General features: G+C 37.7%; 2 protein-coding genes across 2 annotated transcripts; both read left to right on the top strand.

Moving 5' to 3' along the window:
• The first annotated feature begins 2896 nt into the window (after positions 1–2896).
• Positions 2897–7916, top strand: LOC139141277 (2-Hydroxyacid oxidase 1-like). The gene is made up of 3 exons (XM_070710903.1): positions 2897–3036; positions 6484–6635; positions 7633–7916. The coding sequence occupies exons 1-3, from the start codon at positions 2897–2899 to the stop codon at positions 7914–7916; spliced, it is 576 nt and encodes a 191-aa protein (XP_070567004.1).
• A 1233-nt stretch (positions 7917–9149) lies between these two features.
• On the top strand, positions 9150–20764 carry LOC139140714 (2-Hydroxyacid oxidase 2-like). The gene is made up of 4 exons (XM_070710101.1): positions 9150–9373; positions 10196–10354; positions 19147–19216; positions 20300–20764. Exons 1-4 carry the CDS (start codon positions 9275–9277, stop codon positions 20368–20370), a joined length of 399 nt encoding a protein of 132 aa, XP_070566202.1. The 5' UTR covers positions 9150–9274; the 3' UTR covers positions 20371–20764.
• Positions 20765–21439: the final 675 nt, after the last annotated feature.

Below are 21439 nucleotides of genomic sequence, written 5' to 3'. Positions count from 1 at the left end.
CTATGTTTTCTTCCATGTGTTGCTCTCTGGCCTGATCTTGTGTACAAGTGAGTTTCAGTGTCAACTACCACGTACATCAGAGTCAGAGCTGTCTCTATCACTGTTCAGGTATGCAGTGACAGTGAAACTGCAGTAGCAGGGTAGTATCTGATAGTGACACTACCCGTAGGCAGTAGCTGTATTAACTTTGATAATTTTGGCAATATTTTTGTGCAGTTTTACAACTGCGTTCTTGTTCTACTCCTTACAGCATGTTGAATTGTCCAGTTCAGCTTGCTATCACAGCCTATGTTTGTGTACCATGCATTTGTATCACTGACAACTGACTGTCAGTCTGGACTCCAATTAAATTATCACCAAATACATATTTATATTTATATATACAGGCTTTGTGGACAAACTAAATATTGTGTGTTTGAGCATGCTGTAGGGAGATAGCAAGAAACTGTAGTTGTTATATTGCATAATAATATTGCAGAAATCATTAACAGTTGCAGCTTCTGCCCTGTTACAAGGCTCAAGTTTGTTTTTTACGACAAATCACACGTTTAGATTTTTTCGAGATAAAAGTCATGAAATGTGACAAAATGGTTCTAGATTTTGTTAAATTATTACTAACATTACAACATTTTGATGATATAAAAAATGGTATTCATTTTTCATTGAATTACCTACAAAAACTTGGAATTGGAAAATGTAAAACTCAAAAGGGACCCAAAAATTTTCAAGTCCCCCCCCCTACAGGTAGAGCAAAATTTTCAAGTTCCCCCCCTCCACTACCCCAAAATTTTCGAATCCCCCTGAATTCCTCCAGCCCCCCCCCCCCAACCGTTTTTTGTGAACGCAGCCTAAGTATACTGCTCTGAAGTACATTCAGGTATAATGCGCCTCATGGACAGATATTCGGGCTCTCAAACTTTTACAATTCTTTTCTGATCTATCACGTGTGGGGATTCATTTTAAAGCTCTTGGTGTAAGGAAACTTTTCACCGGCTAAGTTTTTCGAAAATCGAAAATGTTATTGTCCCTTACAGAGTTAACACAGGGATGGCGGCCATTTTGAATTTCAACTTTCAGTAATAAATCTTGGGTAATTTGTATCTCTAGTACCAAAATTTGCACGATGACACCCCCCCCCCCCCGATTTTTATTCTTTATTTTGTAAGAGAATGGTTGAAATATTCCTTGAAGATATTTTGAGCAAAAGTTGAAGTCTTTCACTTTCGAGGCGCATACTACCTTTAATAAAAGTTCAATTTCAATCGGGAATAATAAGCTTTTGTCCGGCAAACCCTTCCCCTGAATCCCACTCCATACCTGCCAATTCGCCCTTTAGAGATTCCTCGCATGCTTTCTAATAGTGTATTGTCCTGCATATTTATAAAAAAATAGTAGAGACTGTATGAAGACCCAAATGTCAGCGAGTAAGAAGACAAATTATGAGAACTATGGATGAGTATTTAAGCACAGAAAGAAACTAGGAATTCTATATCAGATGTCAAATCTGTGTTGAGACCGATATATGTATACTTTTCTTCAAACTGCAGCACACTGTAAATCTAGCTTAAATCAATTTGTCAAGACACAGCCACTGCTATCCGGTATCTACTTTGCTGCTGTAACAGCAAGGACTTTGTGTTGGCCACATTGCTTTTCCATCGACTCAGAGAAGCAAAGAAAACAACACCCATTGCACAACAAATGAATTAACTTGACCGGACAACTGTGACCGGACATTCACAAACTCTGCCTCTATCCTAGCCGCATATATTCGAACTATTCTCATGATCACAGAGTTTTTATGTTACACAGCAACCTGCTTTTTTGTTTGCTTTATTCAAGCGCATGTCTGTACCTTGCCCGGAGATCAGTGTACACGATGATGACAATTGCGATAACGCCTTGCCTAACACAATATTCGACGATCCTCCATTACTACAAATTATCAACAGTGGCCATTATATTATTAGAGAGAATTCGCGATATATGTCAGCCAGGACTCGATCAGCGACGGATAATTTAGGCCTATTTTCACTTACAGTATTTCAGAAATCGTCCGCACTTCCTACTGGTTTCAAGGATGCTGTTTCTTCCACCAGTTAACACTGATTTGGGTATTGCTGCATGATGTCAGCTCCCTAGAGAGGTCACCCTAATGACCCACTTGGCATGTCGAATCAAGGTCCGCCTGCGTAGTCATCTTACAGTACTACTTTTCTTCCGAACTCAACATAAAACTTGACTCCGATGGGGTCGAGTGAATTTCGACATTTAGCTTTGACTGTGGGTCTCGCTTCTGCAGTGGACAAGGTGCCAGCAGGACACATTCTACCTCTGAACTCGTTACCATAATTTTTTAATTTATAATCCCCAAAGGTTCATTAGAGTTGGAGTTCAACGGCATATTAGCCTACAGCCGCAGTTTATATATGTGTTGTGTTCATCAAATCACATATCTTGCACGAATACGATGAGCTTTTCCACATTACAAAGGCTTCCAAAAACAATTATTTGGCCTTTTCGAGATACCTGTCGAGCAGTAGAATGAAATTTCTCTTTCCGTTCATCAGAAAAATCCCTTTAGCAAGCATATGTACTAGCATACGGGGAAATATTGACTGACAATCCGCTACCCGCCATTAAAATTCTCACACACTCGTTCCACTGATACTCAAGACGTCGCACGATCGCCCACCCGTCGAGAAACAACGCATGAAATGCTCTTTGCAAGAATATTTGTTGATTGCTCTTGTACACGTCATGAATTTTAACTCGAGGAAACCTGTCAAAAGAACTATAAATCTGTGACGTATACATACGTGACCCCCTACCTCCGGGTCGTTTATAGCCCACCACTGTAAACGCTTTTCAAAGCTATAAACGAGGGCAAACCAATATGGATAACAACCAGTTGTTATGTCTGGACGATTTCGAAGAACAGGCCCAGAAGATATTACCGATAAGTGTGTTGTCATATTACAGTTCAGGGGCTGATAATGAAGAAACCCTCAGAGAGAACAGAGAAGCTTATCGCAGGTAGTAAGAAATATGACGGCTTGTATTGCGATCCTCGTTGTATATGGTATGACTGACATAACGTAACACCAAGCCATAGCATTCACCTAATGATCATGACCCTTAAGGTTATCATCACAAAATGACGAGTTAGAATGCATACATGGTATTAATTCAGGTCTGGGTGCAGGTCCGAGAAAGAGAATAGGAACAATCTTGGACTAAGGGGTGGACCATTTGAGATCCTGGGGGAGTGTGAAAGATTTTTGAAAAAAAATTCCGGGCAATGAAAAAATCAGCCAAAGATGACTTTACAAAAAATGACGCACTAAGGTGACAGGAAAAGTCCATTAAAGTTACTTTGTGACACACATTTTAATTTTCAGGACACCATTCGGCGCAAATTTTAGGCTGTATCAGATATACTATGGTTCTTTGGCCAAATGGGGTGGGGAGAGATTATATTTGAGTATAATGTGTCCCTCTTATAGCTGGATCCGAAGAGCATAATCGTGGCAGGTAAATGTAGTAACTTTTTGCTTCTATAACTTTTACAGTTTGTAGGCTTGTTTCTTCCACACTGAAGTTTGGCACCGCAAAGTAATTTGGGGTGTCAACATAAGATAAGATAAGCTTATCACATCTGTGATCGAGGTCAACCGTTGGTCAACAGACATTATTTTAGCAACAGTTCAAAAGTGTTTCAACGTTTACAGCTCAAGGAAAAAGAGAACAGGCTATATTGCTTCACAGATTAAATTTTCATTTTCATACATACCACGTAATTCATAATAAAGAGAAAACGTAAATAGAACTTAAATTTCAATATTTAATACTACTTTGAATTTTATGTGTATTGTATAAATAGGCCACCAAAAGGCAAGATCAAAGATGGCTTTTAAAGAGAATGTTTTTGGAATTATTCTATGGTAAATTCAGCTGATCATTTTGGAATGGTTGTTTTGAGATGTGCAATAGGTACAGATATACCTTGGATGCAGATATGTCATCTTTCCTCAGATCATGTGCATTTATTTTATCGATAGAATTACACTCAGTTCCCGAGGCGTAAACATTTGAACATATGTACAACGTATTATGTCCTAAACAGAGTATGATTATCTTATATACGATATTGAAATCCAAGCCCAGTAAAGGACTCTGTTGATTTGTTGTTGGGGAAAAAACCTATAAAATGACTGCAAAAAAGTTGCTAGAAATCAGAGAGTGGAAAAAATAATGTACAATGGGTTAGGTAAAAAAATAATGTACCTCATCAATCTTCCAGACCCTTCCTCAGGATATCAAATGGTCCACCCCTAACTGTCATCTTTCAATAAAAACTTTTGAATGGTGCAATTAATAACCGACAACATAGATTATTTGCTTCAGTTACTGAAAGCTTAATGACCCCGATCGGTCACTCCCTGACCCCGAAGTGCAACTATAACAAATTGGCACAGGTCACAAGGCACAGACCTGTGTGACAACTTTAAACTGAAAACTGCGTTAGGTTTTCCCACCATTCCTCCTTCAAGATGAAGGACTGTGGTTTATCCTACCCATATTTTAACTCCAACCTCACGGGAAACGCATTTGGTCCCGCATTGGATATAGATGTACCCTAGACGGTTAAACTACAAAGCACAAACAACGATTTTCCGTTAAGCTTGGAGAGGTGTTGGAGGGTCGATCAAAGGTTCACATATGTTGCCGAATACCTATGTCAAAAGTCAACATTTCTAACAAAAAGACATATGTCAACAATAGCCATTTAGGATCAACAGTTGTGCTACGGTTAAAAGCTTAAGTTAAAAAGTATACATTTTTGAACAATTCCTCTAAGTCGGTATAAAATCTACATGAGACGTGCAAAAGAAGGGTGAAAGCCGGCGTACACATAAATACCTTTCCCATGACAGTGCCCAAAACTGTCACAAAATTGTCTGTGATTAGATCGTTTCCTCTGTTTCGCTGTAGGTCTTCTGAATGTGTTCAACAGGTGAGTGAGTCTTTTAAATTAGTGGCACTATGTTTTCCGACTTGACCGTGACGAGCTGCAATTTATATCTAAACACAACACCGCGTTCTGCGCGATGGTTACATCACTGTTAGATGAACACCATTGTGCCTTCATAGCTGTCTCGACTAGTCCACTTTCACCCTTGAATAGAGAAGACATGACAGTTCAGTATTAAGGTAGTATGCACCTCGAAAGTGAAAGACTTAAATTTTTGCTCAAACTTTCCTTAACGAAACTTTCAGCAATTCTCTTACTAAATAAAGAATAAAAATCGGGGAGTCACCATGCTAATTTTGGTACTCAGAGAGAAACAAATAACCCAAGATTTACCGATATTTGTAATTCAAAATGGCCGCCATCACTGTGTTAGCTCTATGGAGAAAAACTAAGCGGGTGAAAAGTTTTCTTACAACAAGAAATTTAAAATGAACCCCCACAAGTGGTATATCAGTAAAGAATTGTAAAAAGTTTGAGAGTCCGAATATCTGTCCCCGAGGCGCGTTCTACCTTAAGATGACTGCACGCGACAACATCCTTTGCACCATCTTGTCTTCATAACTCTGGTGATGTTTTACCCTGTATTGAAATGGATAAATGGTGAAACTCTGTTTTGTTTTAAAAATCAGCATGTATCTCAAGATGACAGCAACGAAACATTATTGCAGAAAAGTGGTCACTTTTCTAATATTGCAACAAATTTTTAGTTCAAAGTTGTTAACTTTCGCTGACATGCCATAACAATGGGTTTGTGATTTCGAGTGAATTTTCTTTTACTGTTAGGTTAAAGCCTTAGCGAATTTACAGATAGGGGAGGCATACTTCTGGTGTGGAGGATCGCTTGCTTGTAAACGATTGGTTAGTGGGTAGAGGGACTGTGGTTAGAGCATGCTAATTTCCTTTCTGCGGGAGTATAAGAATGGATAGCTATTGTAAGGATTAGGTCAGCAATGTTTTCTCAAGCATTCAGGTCAAGGCCGGGGTCCATGCATCCCGGTTTTGGGTAGTACACTATTTGCATGCTTGAGGGCTGGTCATCAGGTCTTAGGCAGGTTTTTTATCAATGTCAATTCAGATGAAATAGCATATATGGTACTCGCGGTTTTTTGTTTAAATTGAACAGAATTTCTGACAAGATGCATCGACCAGGCTCATTCAGTAGTCTTCGAGCCAAACTATGGTTTAACCTTGTACACAAGTAAATTTCGTCTGTAGTCGGTCTGAGGTGTGGAATCCGTAAGTGAAATGCAAAATTCTTTGCATTACGGTGCCTTGCGAAATATCACATTTTTGAGAAGCGATGGATTAATTTTCTACCTACTTTTCTAAAACGGTGCAGCTGTATTGTTGACATTATTACAAATCACAAAAATGTTCCTCATTATCAAAACACCGCAAGATATAGTCTTAATGTGCTCAAAATGCACGTTATATTTCCAATTTCATAGGTATTGGTTGAAACCCCGGATACTCAGAGATGTATCAGTCATAGACATATCGACCAGTGTCCTCGGAGAGAAAGTAGATGCGCCAATTTGCATATCACCAACTGCCTTCCATTGCATGGCGCATCCGGACGGAGAAATTGCAACCGTCAAAGGTAATTTGTGTGAGCTTGTAAATTGTAGCTTGTAAGTCTACGATTGAGACAGTATAATGCCAATAGCTAATCAGCTTGAGAGTACAGTGCTCGTGCACCATCAATAATGAATAAATTTACTTCAAAGAGTGTAGCTTGACTATCTTTAGTGTGCATTTTATTCGTTCGCACGATTAAGTATGATAACCTTACTTACAACTTCGAATAATGAACGCTTCTATCACTTTGAAACTGCCAGCAAATGCGGATGATTAAAATGAAGTTGATTTCCTTTCTGTAAGAGCCTGTGCATGCATGCGTTGTCAATGGAAATGTCAAGATCAAATATATCACAAAAGGGGCGGGATAATCGGCTCAGATTTGCAAGGTGACAAAGAGAACAGGATAAGTAGGACTTTGAGACTTGAATGCCTGAAATTAAAATGTCAGAACATACGTCATTTAGCTCAATATGTAAATGTTACCGTTTTCTACGAAATACGTTTATTTTAATATTAAAGTATGAAATTCAAGCTCAATTTGGTAATATCACAGATATGAAATTTAAGAGGGTATCAAAAACATGTGAACAGACGATATTGGCTCAATACAATTGATACTATCTGTATTGTTTACGTGTTTATATGTGTGGTAATAGTAAGCAATTGATCCAATCAGATATGGCCAAGGTATGCCTTTTAGATTAACATCTCTGTATAACCCTTTTGACCCCTTCATTCTTATTGCAAGTGAAAGAATTTGTAAATAAAATGTAAAAGTTAATATATATACATATATATATATATATATATATATATATATATATATATATATATATATATATATGTGTGTGTGTGTGTGTGTGTGTGTGTGTGTGTGTGTGTGTGTGTGTGTGTGTGTATGATATATATGTATGTGTGGGTGTGTGGGTGTGTGTGGGTGTGTGTGCCGCAAAGTTTGCAGCGAGCTTATTTCCGTCTTTTTTTGTTTTTTTTCCTTTCTCTTCCTCATATGATAGCTGCTTCGGACATGAACACACTCATAGCACTGTGTGTATTATCAAATAAGTCACTGGAGGAAGTCGCTGCTGCACGACCAAGTGGGCCAAAATGGCAGAACGTGTATCCTTGGCGTCGTCGTGACGTCATGTCAGATGTTGTAAGGCGGGCAGAGAGGGCAGGATTTAAGGCCGTTATCGTATCGGCTGACATTTCAATAGGCGGTTTCAAGAGGAGGGCTGTGAGGGTGAACGGACAAACCATGTTTCCGGGCGAGCATTTGGGACGCTCGATAGATACCTGAGCAAGGTATTTTTCCGAGTTCACTTTTTGTTTCGACCCTGATGTGTGAGTAATTCAGTGTATTATCCACAAAGGTGCTTATTCATACGTGATCATAACTACGCTTTCGTGTCCAGAATTATGAAAATGATGTGCTTTTGATGTTACAGATACATTCGGATTAATGTAACATATAACAAGCACACAATATGGAAATAAACACATGAAGATGAAATTCGCAGTTGTGATGTTCGCCTGTCTTCGTGCTTCCCTTATTATGTCTATACTATCTTTATAGCACATCCCTTGGACAGATCAAACGTCTTCGTTTTTTTGAACTGAATTCTGTGGAACACACTGAACCAGTGCAGTTTCTTCATCACCGGGGTGATGTGATGTCTTTTAATTCGTTTGCGTGCCAAGACGGGCAGCTGAATTCTTGGTCCTCTGTAATAAATTGACGTACAAGTTAACACCATAAGGCATTGTATTGTCCTAAATCAAAATCGGCATAGAATACATTTGTTAGGTGAGACATTTCAAAATGAATACGGTTGAATGAATAGCTACTCTGACAGGCCTCACTTCAATGCTTTTCTTACTTACACTATATTCAGTAATTCTATTGAATCAACTACCAGCAGATACATGCTTAGTCCAAAGTATCTGCACTTTCAAGACAGAGCTAGGGATCCCCTGTCTTCGAGAGAAAATCATCTTTTACTGTCATTGTTTAGGTAGTACGCTCCTTGATGGTGAAAGACGTCAACGTTGCTAAACTTACCAAAAGGAAACTTTTAAACCATTCTCTTTCATAATCAAGAAAAACAATGGGCATCAACGTTAAACATTTAGAAGTAGAAAAGCAAATTACCCATGGGCACTATTTCCTGACACCCGAAATTCAGTATGGCCGCCGTCATTGTGTTACCTCCATGGGAAAATTAATTTTCGATTCGCAAAAGTGGGATAGTGATGATTTGGTTTACTCTGAGAGATTTAAAATTGAACCCACATAGGTGCGAGAAACAAAAAAAAGTAATGCAAACATTTGAGAGTCCGAACATCTGTCCCGGCGACGCAGTCTATCTTTAGGCGCCACAAAATATCTTCTTGTTAATAAAAGAAGCTGTACTCATTTATTTATATTATCCTTTTCTCCTTAACCTCAGGCTGTCATTCATATCAATACAGCCTTACAAATTACTTATTTTTTGATCAGTAACTTTGCCATTCATTCTATCAACAGGTACCGGCTGTTCGCCCGAAAGAACCCTAGATGAAGTTGTTGACCTTTCAAAAGCAGATGCCAGAATTTCATGGGAGTATGTACGATGGCTCAAAACGATCACAAAGTTACCTATCGTCCTGAAAGGTATAATGACAGTAGAGGACGCTGTACTAGCTGCCGAACATGGCGTGGAGGGAATACTGATATCCAATCATGGAGGCCGGCAATTGGATTGTTCGCAAGCAACGGTAAGCTTCCACATTTCTATTGAGAAAAACTGTTTGAAGTATTGTGTTGAAGAGTACTTGCTTTACCCGTTTAGGTGGTGGGAAATCATTGCTCATTTGTCTATTGTGTTGACTGCGTGTCAATTGAATAATTGATCATTCAGTGGGACTCTGTTTAGCCAAAGGGACATTTCCCAGTATATGTTTAAGGCAGAATACGCCTCTGGGACAGACATTCGGACTAAAATTTTACAGTATTATCTTAGTCTCTTGTTTGCAGGGGTTCGTTTTGATGCTCGGGGGGTTAGTCAAGTTTTTATCGTCTTATTCCTTCAAATTCCCTATAGAGTTGACACGGTATCGCGGCCATTTTGTACATGATGTAATTTATTTCTCTGATGCCGAATTTAGCATGGTAACACCTGATTTTTATCTTGATTAAGAAAGGAAATGGTTTTAAGTTTCATTGGCGAAAGTTTTAACAAAAATTCAAGGCCTCCACTACGGTACCTTAAATTTAATGGACAAGAAAATCTTGATTGATTTTGTATTTCAAATGGTTTGAGAGACAACAAGTCATGCTTGTTTTTGAGTCCTCACGAACTCCCTCAAAGTTACCACTTATCACCAACTGTAACTTCTGTACGGCAACTTTGTACAATAAGAAAGGGAACAGACCACTCAACATTTACCATGTAAAAGCAAATAAGTTGTCGTCCGTCTAGCTCACAATCAGATTAGTTCTCTGGGGCTCATAGTATCAAACATTTGGCTGTGGACAAGAGCTAGCTGTGCCATATTTTCTATTGATTGTCTATTTCATTCTTCCTATTGGTGCGAAAGATCGATGTTCTATCAGATATCACTGATGCAGTTGGAGACAAACTGGAAGTTTACGTAGATGGCGGTATACGAAGTGGTAGTGATGTGCTGAAAGCGTTGGCATTGGGTGCAAGGGCCGTATTCATCGGCAGACCGGTTCTCTATGGGTTAGCCTGTAATGTAAGTTATACCGTTTCAACCTCAAATTAACTGTAGAAGAAAAGACAGCTACCAGTTTATAAAGGTTTGACGACAATTCAGTCGTTATGACATAGGTGATTTCAGTAAAAATCTTCAGTCTCCTGATTCAACATATCACACCATGAAAAAGAACTGCAGTGGAATTTAAGGACCCTCTTCGACGGGAATTGGATGTTTTTGGATTGGACTGAAATCAATACCATCTTTCGTCAGCTATTCTGCAACAAAACCCTTAAAGCTGCAAACAACATTACCGGGACCCAAGCATCACCAATAGGTATCTTTCAGGGGTTGGCCAGCAAATTCTTCCTGCACATCTGTCAAAATAACAGAAGCCCTGCTACTCACTCAAAAATATTAAAAGTGGTGATCTCCCCCACCGCCCCACCATTGCTGAAATCTTTGAATCTTTGAAAATATTTTAGTAAATGGCCACAATGTAGTAAAATGGTTTCAGTCACTTGCCGTATGTTTTGTGCAGGCTAAGCAATGTCCCATATAAGCACTTCCAAAAACACTTATTAGAAAGCTGTTAACTTTGAAAGTTCAATTAAAGATAGCGTATATTATCCTAACTAAATCTTATTTTAATATACATCCATCATGGAGTAAATGTATAATGTATATAAACTATCCAATGTTTTGTGTCATACTAAGCCTCCAATGTATAAGGTAAAGGCTAAGTTGTGTGTCATTGGTGAACACTTCCAAAAAATTTGATTGAAGGCTTTTGAAATATAATGTGCGTCAAGTATATGCATATTTTCAATCATGGGCCCTCGATGTATGAGGTATAGATTAAGCCATGTTTCATTTGCAGATTTTTGATTGACGGCCATTGAGATTGAGTTTTTATATAAATATAGTGCAACAAATGTATTATCCTTCATAGATGTGACCTTGATATAGATGCATTATTAAGTAAATATAAACTGTCTGGTATCATACATTTGTATCACATGGCCGCCGATGGCATTGTCAATGTACAAAGTATAGCCTTATAAGCTATGTCTCATGGGTTAACATGTCCTAAAATTTCATAAGAAGTCTGTTGATAATGAAACTACAATTAAACATAGTGCAATAAATGAATAATCCTGAATAAACCTTACTTGGATACAGATTCATCGTGTAGTAAATATAATCTCTATCAAATACCCTATATTTTAGGGCATGTGGCCATCCAATGTGTCATTCATAGGCTAAGCCTCGTCTCATCGGTAAACACTTTATTATTTGAACGCTATTAAAAGTGAAAGTTCGATTAAATATAACGCAATAAGTGTGTTATCCTAAAGTTTTTTCTTCCATTAAGATCTGTTATGTAGGTCTTTTTACCCAACTCATGACCTGAGTTTAATTAATCTAGAATATTCTTGAGGTCAATGTCCTCAAAGGCCTTGAATTCAACTAGTCATGTTTAGAACTTTCTTGAAATTCAATTAGTTGTGTGTTTACTAAAAGTAAAGATATTTTTGGAACAGCAATTAGCATATCAATGGAGGTTCTAGATTGTTCTTTTATATAACCACTTTAGTATAAATACCGGGGAAGCACAGTTTTCAGTCAGACATTTTGGATGGTGTCACAGACGTGTTACTTCAAGACTTTGGAAACTCCAGCAGTATCAATTTGAAGATTTTTCGAGACCTTCACTGCCACGCTGGATTTATACTGTGGACTTTGTGCAACTTCAAGCCTACAAGCAAAAGGACTGCTCACTCTGTCTCAGTGTCTGACTCAACTCTAGAGCTTTGTGCCGTCCCAGCTGAGATACGTAGCCTGTAAATGTTTTCAGTTTGTACTCTATCCCTTGACTTAGTGATTAGTTTTATTTTCTGTATTAAATTGTAATTAAAATAAATTCGCTGACTTCACCGGGTTTTTTCTTACGTAACAGATCCATCATGGAATAACAATAACTCAGGTTGTGTCAAGTATCATATAATTATGTAGTTGGTTTTTTGTTTTGTTTTTTTTTATGGGTCCATGTGTAAGGTACATGCTCTCATAGCTTGCATCTAACATGAGCCACAGTATGCAAACAACCTGCCATTTCCACTCTTTTGGTAAAAGTAGTTGTGAGACAAGCTTGTATAAACTTGCCAAGACATGAAGATAATACGAAGTGTGAAGAAATGTGAGTACTTTCACCTTTGTGAAAGTCATAAAGGATCAGTCACGTGGTTTGGCGGTCATATGCCGCAAACCTATGATATCCATGATAAGAATGTTCAAAATAATTCTCCTCCTAAACGAATGCAACACTTAACTAAAATATTACTCATATCATCATTGTTATGCTGACATGTAAGTCTGCAAAACTCATTTGGATCAGTCACGTACTTAGGTGGCCACATTGGGTTTTGCGCAAACCTATGATTATCAAGGAATATTATCTGAAAATCTTCTTCTCTAAAACCAACGCACCATTTGAAACGAAATTTTACTCATATCATTATTAGTACGTGTACATTTAAATTTGTGAAGCGCGCTTAATGGATCAGTGATGTGGTTTGGCAGCCATATTGGTTTGTGCAAAAAACCTATGATAACCATAGAATTACATTCAAACCTCTTCTTATCAAAACCGATGGCACCATTTGAATTTCAAAACATACTCAAATCGTTCATATTATGTGTACTTTCTAGATTGGAAAATGCATAACGATCGATAGCGTGGTTAGACGGTTATAGTGGTTTTTCAAAAAACGTACAATAACCATGAGATAATATTCAGAATTCTTCTAACTCAGGACCAACAAACAATTTGAGCTCAGTGTTTGCACATAGGATAAGTTTGCGAAAGGTGTGCTAGTGAGTGACATGGTTTGGTAGCCATATTGCCATTAAAGAAGAAACGTAAAATAGCCAAGAAATAACTAATTATTATAATATTAAAAATCATCTTCATCAGAAACAACAAGCCATTTCAGCTGAAGAGAATGGTATCAAACCTTTTGCCAATTTTTTTAGATTACCTTTAATGACTTTGTCCTACTTTTACATATCTCAAAAACTACACGAGCTACAAGTTTGATTTTTCTCGGATATTTACAAGTTGAGCAAAATTCTTTTCTCCAAGATTTGGAATGAGCTTAAATGGCTTTTGACCAACTTTCTTGTACCACAGCAACTACAAGAGCTACGAGTTTAGTGTCCTAAGTTGACCAGTGTACAAAAATTCTTTTTCAAGGATACGAGGGTGATCTTGATAACATTTGACCTACATCACATGTCTCAGGAACGAAAAGGGCAACAGGTCTGACTAAAATGACATCTTGTCTGATGTTGCTGATACTATTATAGCAAAAATGACAGGTTCTTTGGCCCCATTAACGCAGCTTGTAGCTTCAATTTTGCCTTTTTGGTTTTGATTTTAGTTTCGATAGCATTTCTTGAAATGAATAAGTGATAGGGAAGACATGCAGGATGATCAAAAGCTTGTAAATTGTAACCTAATAAGGTAACAAAATTTCACGGTGACATTTAATTTCTGCATGTGAATACTGGTAACTATATGGTCTCCTGTAGAAAGTAACATTGCAGATCAACATATTGTCAACATCTATGAATGATGGTTGATCTAAAATAAAAATAATTTAATAATTGATATATACTCTGCGTAAATGTAGATGGACACACAGATTAATTTGAAACACATGATTGCTGTACTTTTCTTAACTTATAAAATGGGAACGTACAGTGTTGAGTTATTATTACATATTCGTACTGGGGTTTTACAATGAAATAATAACAATAAAACATTAATGTTCATTAGTATGTTTAATATTAACCATGTGAGCGTGCCTTTTTCTGCGGCCCCTGTTCATGATAAGTTTTGGCGATTTTGGCAAATATTCCTGTAAACCAAAAACGTGCATGCATTTTGCGTCCCCTGAGTTAGATGGTAGGTCTCTTCTGATTCCTCAAATATATATCTTGGAATAAATGAATTGACATTTCTTTTCATTTTCACCATATTTGACTGCAATACATCAACTAGTCCATGCAACAAGGAAGAATGCACACAAGTTAGTATATTATCAGATGAAACATTTCAAGGAGGTATGCGGGCGAATTCAATTATAATTAAGTGGTTTATGAGATGATATTTTTGATCTCAATGAAATTGTAAGCAGGTATCAGGCTCTATCATCGAAACAATGGTAAAAGGAAAACAATGACATAATAACATTTGAAATAAACATTTAACTGCTTTAAAATTAAGATAAAATGAATTTATAACATTCACAATATTAAGAAGTGACATAATGCAAAGTCATGTGTTTCGTTTATCTTATGGTCAATGTGAGCAAGGACCACATACAATTGTTCAGAAAATGGACAATTGAGAACCATGATACCCTGAAAGTGAAATGAAAATTTAAAACCATTTAAGTAAAAAGGTTTATGTTGATTATTGTGTAAGGTGGAGATAGGTTGCTTCTGACAAAAGTCCATCCTTTTCTCGACCCTAAGATCAGGAACCCTGAAATCGCAAATAAAAGAACCAATGTTTCCGTGAAACGACTCATATTGATTTGTGTATGGATGTGATAAAATAGTTGTTTGTGATGCAAAACCATCATTTGTCAATCTTGCGGCCAATGTAGGCAAGAACTGTTTAAAAAGGGCCTATAAAATGGACCTCTTAGAACCTAGGTAACCTGAAATTATAAAATAAAAAATACAAAATAATATTTCAGTGAAACGGTTTATATGATTTGTGTCTTGTTTTGGCCAAGTATTCGTCTGTGCTGAAAATCAACATTTTAGTCGACCTTGAGGTCAATGTAGACAAGAGCCACATGAAATGGCGAATAAAATGTACCTCTGGACGAGCTTGCAGATGTGAGATTATAAAGCCGTTGGCTAAAGCTGTACATGAGCACCATGGCAGCCAGACATTGGAAATAGAAATATAAAACAATGTTTCATTGAAACGGTTCATATTGATTTGTATATGGTATATGGTATGGTAACAAACTAGTGTTTGTGATGGAATCCATCATTTTGTCAACCTTTAGGTCAATGTAGACAAGAACCATGCGTAGTGGCCAATAAAATTGATCCCTTAAAACCATGGTAGCCATATATTGGAAATAAAAATATAAGACAACATTTCAGTGAAACCGTTCATATTGATTTGTTTACTGTTGTAACAAACTAGTTGTTTGTGATGAAAATCATTCTTTTACTCGACCTTTAGGTCACTGTAGGCACGAACCACATGTAATTGTCTGTAAAATGGCTCTGACAACAATGTTTCAGTGAAACGGTCCATATTGATTTATACATGGTTGTGCAAACTAAATGTAGTTGTAACCATGTGTATACAATGTCCCATAAAATGTACCTCTGAGAACCATGGTAACAAGAAATTGGAAATAAAATATGAAACAATTTTTCCGTTCATGTTTATTTTTGAGAGACTCAGTGTTTCGTTGTGACAAAGTTGTTTGTGGTGAAAAACATCATTTTTGTCGACCTTGAGGGCTATGTAGGCAGAAACTACGTGTGATGGCCCATTAAACGTACACTTAAATTTCGGTTGTGATTAAGTAGTTTTTTGTGATAAAAAATAATCTTATTAGTTGACCTTTAGGTTAATGTTGGTAAGTACGAGAAACGTGATTCATATTGTGTGTGATTCCAATCAGCAACGTCGTTCATGTGGTTGTAGCGACGAGCAGAAGATTCAACTGTTATTGTTGGCCCGGTTTGCACAGCTGCTGCTGTTCGTGGTCAGCAACATGTCTTCATCATCACTGCCCGGCGTCCGTAGTTTGTTCAGCGATGTCGACAACTACGTTGCCTGTAGACGGACGTTTCTGCTCCGCGTGAAATGGGTGTCCGACCGCATGCCCCGTTGGTGTGCCAGTGTTTTCCCGTTGTTTCTGGATGCCATGATGACCTCGAAAAAATGCAGTGGGGCTGCTCTCAGTTCTCCAGAAGATGCATCTCCGTTTTGTGTTTTAAGCATCGGCACTGGCGCTGGAGAAATAAACGGGATGATGATTCGTCACCTGAAGGAAACATTTCCTCGCATTCGCTGTACCGTGGTCGAGCCGTGCGTCAACGAGATCCGGAAATACCAAAAGTACGTTGTTGAAAACAAGAATGAGTTCAAAGACGTTCAGTTCGAATGGTTTGAAGCATTCATACAGAGTAGGATAGAAGATATCAACGGAAAGATAAAACAGTTTAACTTCATCGAGGCAGTGGAGGCTGTATACTACCTGTCTAACCACGAGGGCGCCCTCGAAGAGATGTACGACAGTTTGGCACCTGGTGGGTTACTGCTTTTTATCGTTGCCGCCAACAATGGAGGATACCACAATCTTTGGAAACAGCACGGCGATATCCTGGGCGACACCACCGAATGAACTTAATCACTTCAGCCGATGTCAAAGACGCGTTTAAGAAGAAGGGTATCCCTTTTTCTACCGTTCCAGAACCTAACGGTAGCAGAGTCGATATTTCGGAAGTGTTCGACGAAAACTCAGACATTGGAAATCGCATCCTAGACTTTTTGACTCACTGTTTTCATTTCCGTAAATCAGTTCCCCGGCATATTCAGGACAACATGATGTATGTCTTGAAGAGCAAGCAATGTTCTGAAATAATTGATGACCGTGTCTTATTTAATGACAGCTTTGAGGCCATCATCGTACAGAAGGCGTTCTCACATTGATGTGTTCATGTTTATATTCACAAATTGTATAACTGTGACTTCAAAATGCAAATTCTGGGGGTTTTTTCAGAAAAAATGGCATCAAGTCTCGTACGTCTAACGCCACTTTGAAATCACAATAATTCGATGATCAATGGTCATTTTGAAACTCGTTTTACAGAGCCTATGTAGGATAACCCAAAATTTCACAGTTTCATAGTATCTAAGACAAACTCGACATGAAAGAGTTAACTTGAGCAAAAGAGGACTAGCCACCCTGAAAAAGTTTCAGAGAAGGTTACCGAATAGCAAAAATGTAAGATCAAAAGAGGAATTCTATCAATTTTAGAACAGCGATGACTATTGTCATGAACGAGGTTCTGAATTTCCATACCAGCGCATTTTCTGCCAACAGCAGTTTTCTAGATGATTCCGAACATATATCAGTAAGAGTGCTCCGAACAAAGCAAAAATGCCATGAAGGTATTTAATCCTGTTCTGCCTCGATTATTCGTAATTTGCCCTATAATTTGAATGAAAAGAATTTTCACATGTTGTTTTCTAAGCTGTATCACTGTAAAGTATAATTGTCCGTATTGTATTCACTTCACATTTTCACGAAATAAGGATAAATAATTTGTAAAATTTAATGAATAAATAAGAGTAATGATAAACATCTAATTCACAGTTGAGCATGTTATGTCTTACTCGAATGAATGTGGCTTTATATAATAATATTCGCGTCTTTAGACATTACAACCATGTATATCTTCCGGTAAGTCTATCATATCTCATACTGGGCATATACTAAGCAGTCACATAAGACATTTCTTTCGTAACTTTGGCGGTGAGGATACGAAAGGGTTTAAATGGAGAGACTACTCTCAAATTAACGAAACGCCCTTTGCATGGCTGCTTATAAAGTCGACGGGAATTGTTAAATATCAAACTTTCGGTTCTCTCAATGTAATTTATTACGACATTCAAGACAGCAGTCCAAAGAATGTAACGGAATTGAACCTGTCGTTTGTGTACAATCACTTTTATTCGCATGTAGCGTTGAAAGTTAAGGAATTATTTGTTATAATTTATTTCCCCTCTTAAGTTTCCAAGCATATTGTACACCTATAGAGCTCAACTCGAAAATCATTTCACCTCAACGGAGGCTTTAAGGAATTATTACAGTTTAAAACAGGTTATATGACCAATCAAAATTTGCTCTGTCAGGTGCACTACTTCTCATAGTCAGAGATCACCCTGGCAAGTTTGATAAGCTTATATGCTACGGTTTTCTCATATCTAGCTTAACAAAGAATTACAAAAGAAACGGCTAGTAACACTAGGGACCCAAGGCTGGGCGCTTTGGTCGCTAAATAAATGTCCCTTAGAATCCAGTATAGTGCTGAATAGATTACTGCGAATAAGTTTATGATTTATGCAGCGAACAAAATCAGTAACGTATCATTGTAAATGGAACGAAGAAGAGGACGACACTTTTACACACATTTTTTCTTCCTGGCCTAACAGCTAATTTTTTTCTTTGCGAAAAAGGATAATATTCAGTAGAGATATGTGTAACATTTTTGGCGGTCGTTTTCGCTATTGAAACGCTCTCTAAGCCACTTAAGGCAAAGCCGGTGTTTATAGAAAGACCGAAACTAAAGAAGACACTCGAAGCAAAGTGTCATTACAGAAAATCAGGGTCCGGCGAAATTGGCGTTATACGTATGCGTAAGGCTTTTGTAGTGCTGAATTGCGAACACAAGTGTTGTCCCACAGTGTGACAATCGTCTGATAACTTTTACAATGAATTAAGAACGGGCATTACTAGTCCAGTATAACCTCTGCAGACAGCAGCAGGGCAAACTCAAAAGATTTGTGTCTCAATCCGTAGTTGGGAGTTCCACAGAATAAGTATTTCGATGAGATCAGATCAGATCACAAAACACTCCTTTTGGGGGCCCTGTGTCAGAAAATTAATTGCACTAATGGCGCGCCACGCCCATTCCAGGATTGAATCACTGTTAAAGGTCATTCTACCTTGGCAGTCTTACAGCAGCTTTAAAATATATAAGATTTCTTTTCTCATCCACAGGGAGAAGAGGGTGTAAAAGCTGTACTCCGAATTCTGCGAGAAGAGTTTATCCGAGCAATGGCATTAACGGGTATGTGAAGTGCATTAGCTATCGTAAAAAAAAAAGGACAAAGCACCATTGCTCAATCTGTCAATGTTGTTCGTTTTTCAAAGTAACGTCCATTGCTATCAAATGCGCTCTGTTCCCCGGTAAGATTTGTATATTCCAAAGTCAGCTGTGAGTATGGGCCAGCTGGGTTTTCGTAACCGTGTAACTAACTCTAAAATTCATTGCCAAATGGTTTGATATATGCCTTGAATACTATAAAGAATTTATCAGACAAAACACACGCCTGTTATCGGGTTGGTTTATTCCTATGTAATTATTGTTGCCTCACATGTGACGAAGTGGCTGATTTTATGTATCGAGCGCGGATGAAAATGACTCCTTGAGTAACTCGGGCGCTCGTTAAAAGTGAAAGTCGAATAATTAATTAAATAAATAAATTGCTTTCAAATAAGGGCTACCTATAATGATTATCACTCCTATTCAATGTGAATTAGACATTTCAGAAAGGCGGTGTATACTGGTTTAAAGGTACACATGGTATCCAATCTTTTAAATTGCCTCACAACGGGGATGCAACACGGTGTATTTTATCAATTTATAGTTTTAATGCTCGTAGACTGCTTCTCGACATTGAGCAAAGTTACCACATTTAATATGTTGTTCATAACAATATCATGTACAGTTTGTTTGTTGAAGTATGTACCCTCGTGTAACTATCCAATTATTCTGCAAGTCAGTATTAAAGGGATGCACATTTCTTCCAAGTTTCGAATTTGACGCGAGTATCCTTGCTGTCAAGTTGGCGTGTATGTCAGCAGAGTAGCCACAATTAGCAGTGTTGTGTTCTTATGACAGAGCTATCACAATGAGGTTTGACTGAAACAGTTGAACCAACCGTCGATATACAGGATGGCCGCTATACCGCACAGAAAACATCATCGTTTTACAGGTCAAGAAACCTAGTCACTGCAAACTGGTTATGGGAACGCCGTTATGGCACAATACACACCAAATCCTGAGATAATAAGAACGTTATGCACAGATTGTGAGCAGCCGTGCGTTACCTTTTAGCTTACCTATCGTGTTTTTGTCGTTTAATTGCAGGTTGTAGCCGACTGAGTGATATCTCCAGGTCTCTTTTAGTCAGCAGGAGTGATCTACTATCGAAGCTATGAAATTTGAAGTCAGACCACGAAGTTATCTCCTTCTACAAGTAATGTGATACAGGATCAGTATATCTCTAAAAGGTTAATAAACAATAGTGCTTTCGGTTATTATGTTGGGTGTGCCGGGAGCAATACCTTGACAGTCATTGTTTGCAAACCTGCCCTTTGGGGAGGATCATATTTGCAAACTTACGGCAGAGACACACCTTATATTTAACAAAGTTCCAATTAATGCAAATTTTCAATTTGTTTTCCACTGAATGTAAATGATCGTATGCAGGCAATTGTAATAGTCGTCCCAAAGTACATAAATTACATCTCGTAGCTCTAATATATAGATATGTTCAATGAAAATGGCACAGTAACAAATACATGCATTGTATGTGTATATCTGTATATATTGAAATTTTGTTAGTTCACTATGTATGGCCGTCTATGGAGAAAGCTAATAAAAATGTATTTTCCAATACAATATCTCTGCATTTGTATACGCTTGCTTAAATATGAATATACTCGGCTACATATGGGTGGTTAGAAGTTGATGCATGTACAGCAGATATGTCACTGGAATTTCACCCCAAAATGTCACTTCCACAACACATTTGAGTGCAAGGGGTATACATATATTTATACAGAGTGTGTGCCCTACATGGGCTAGGTAGCATTCACAAATACTGGTTAGGTGGCTCGAGGAATTCGGGGGGGGGGGGATTTAAAAATTCTGTGTGTAATGGAGGTGGACTTGAAACTTTTGCTCTGCGTGTAAGCAGGGGACTTGAAAATATTTTTGTTTCCTATTTTTTTTCGTGTTCAGATTCCATATTTAAGGCATATAATTCAATGAAAAATTAATGTCATCCCATGATTTTAATGTTATTAATAATTAAACAAAATTTAGACCTATTTCGTCGCGTGTCATAACTTTAATTCAAAACATTTAAAAGTGTATAAATGCCTTGATTTTTCGTATTACAAAAACAACAAGAAGGCCTTGTTAGGCAGACGTTGGATTTATTTATATTTTTTTTCAATATTTCTATGCAATGTATCAAAAAGAGTTTCTTGCTGTTTACTTACA

The sequence above is a fragment of the Ptychodera flava genome, chromosome 9 (assembly GCF_041260155.1).
Source record: "Ptychodera flava strain L36383 chromosome 9, AS_Pfla_20210202, whole genome shotgun sequence".
Lineage (NCBI taxonomy): Eukaryota > Metazoa > Hemichordata > Enteropneusta > Ptychoderidae > Ptychodera > Ptychodera flava.
This window is presented reverse-complemented; position numbering and strand designations above follow the sequence as displayed.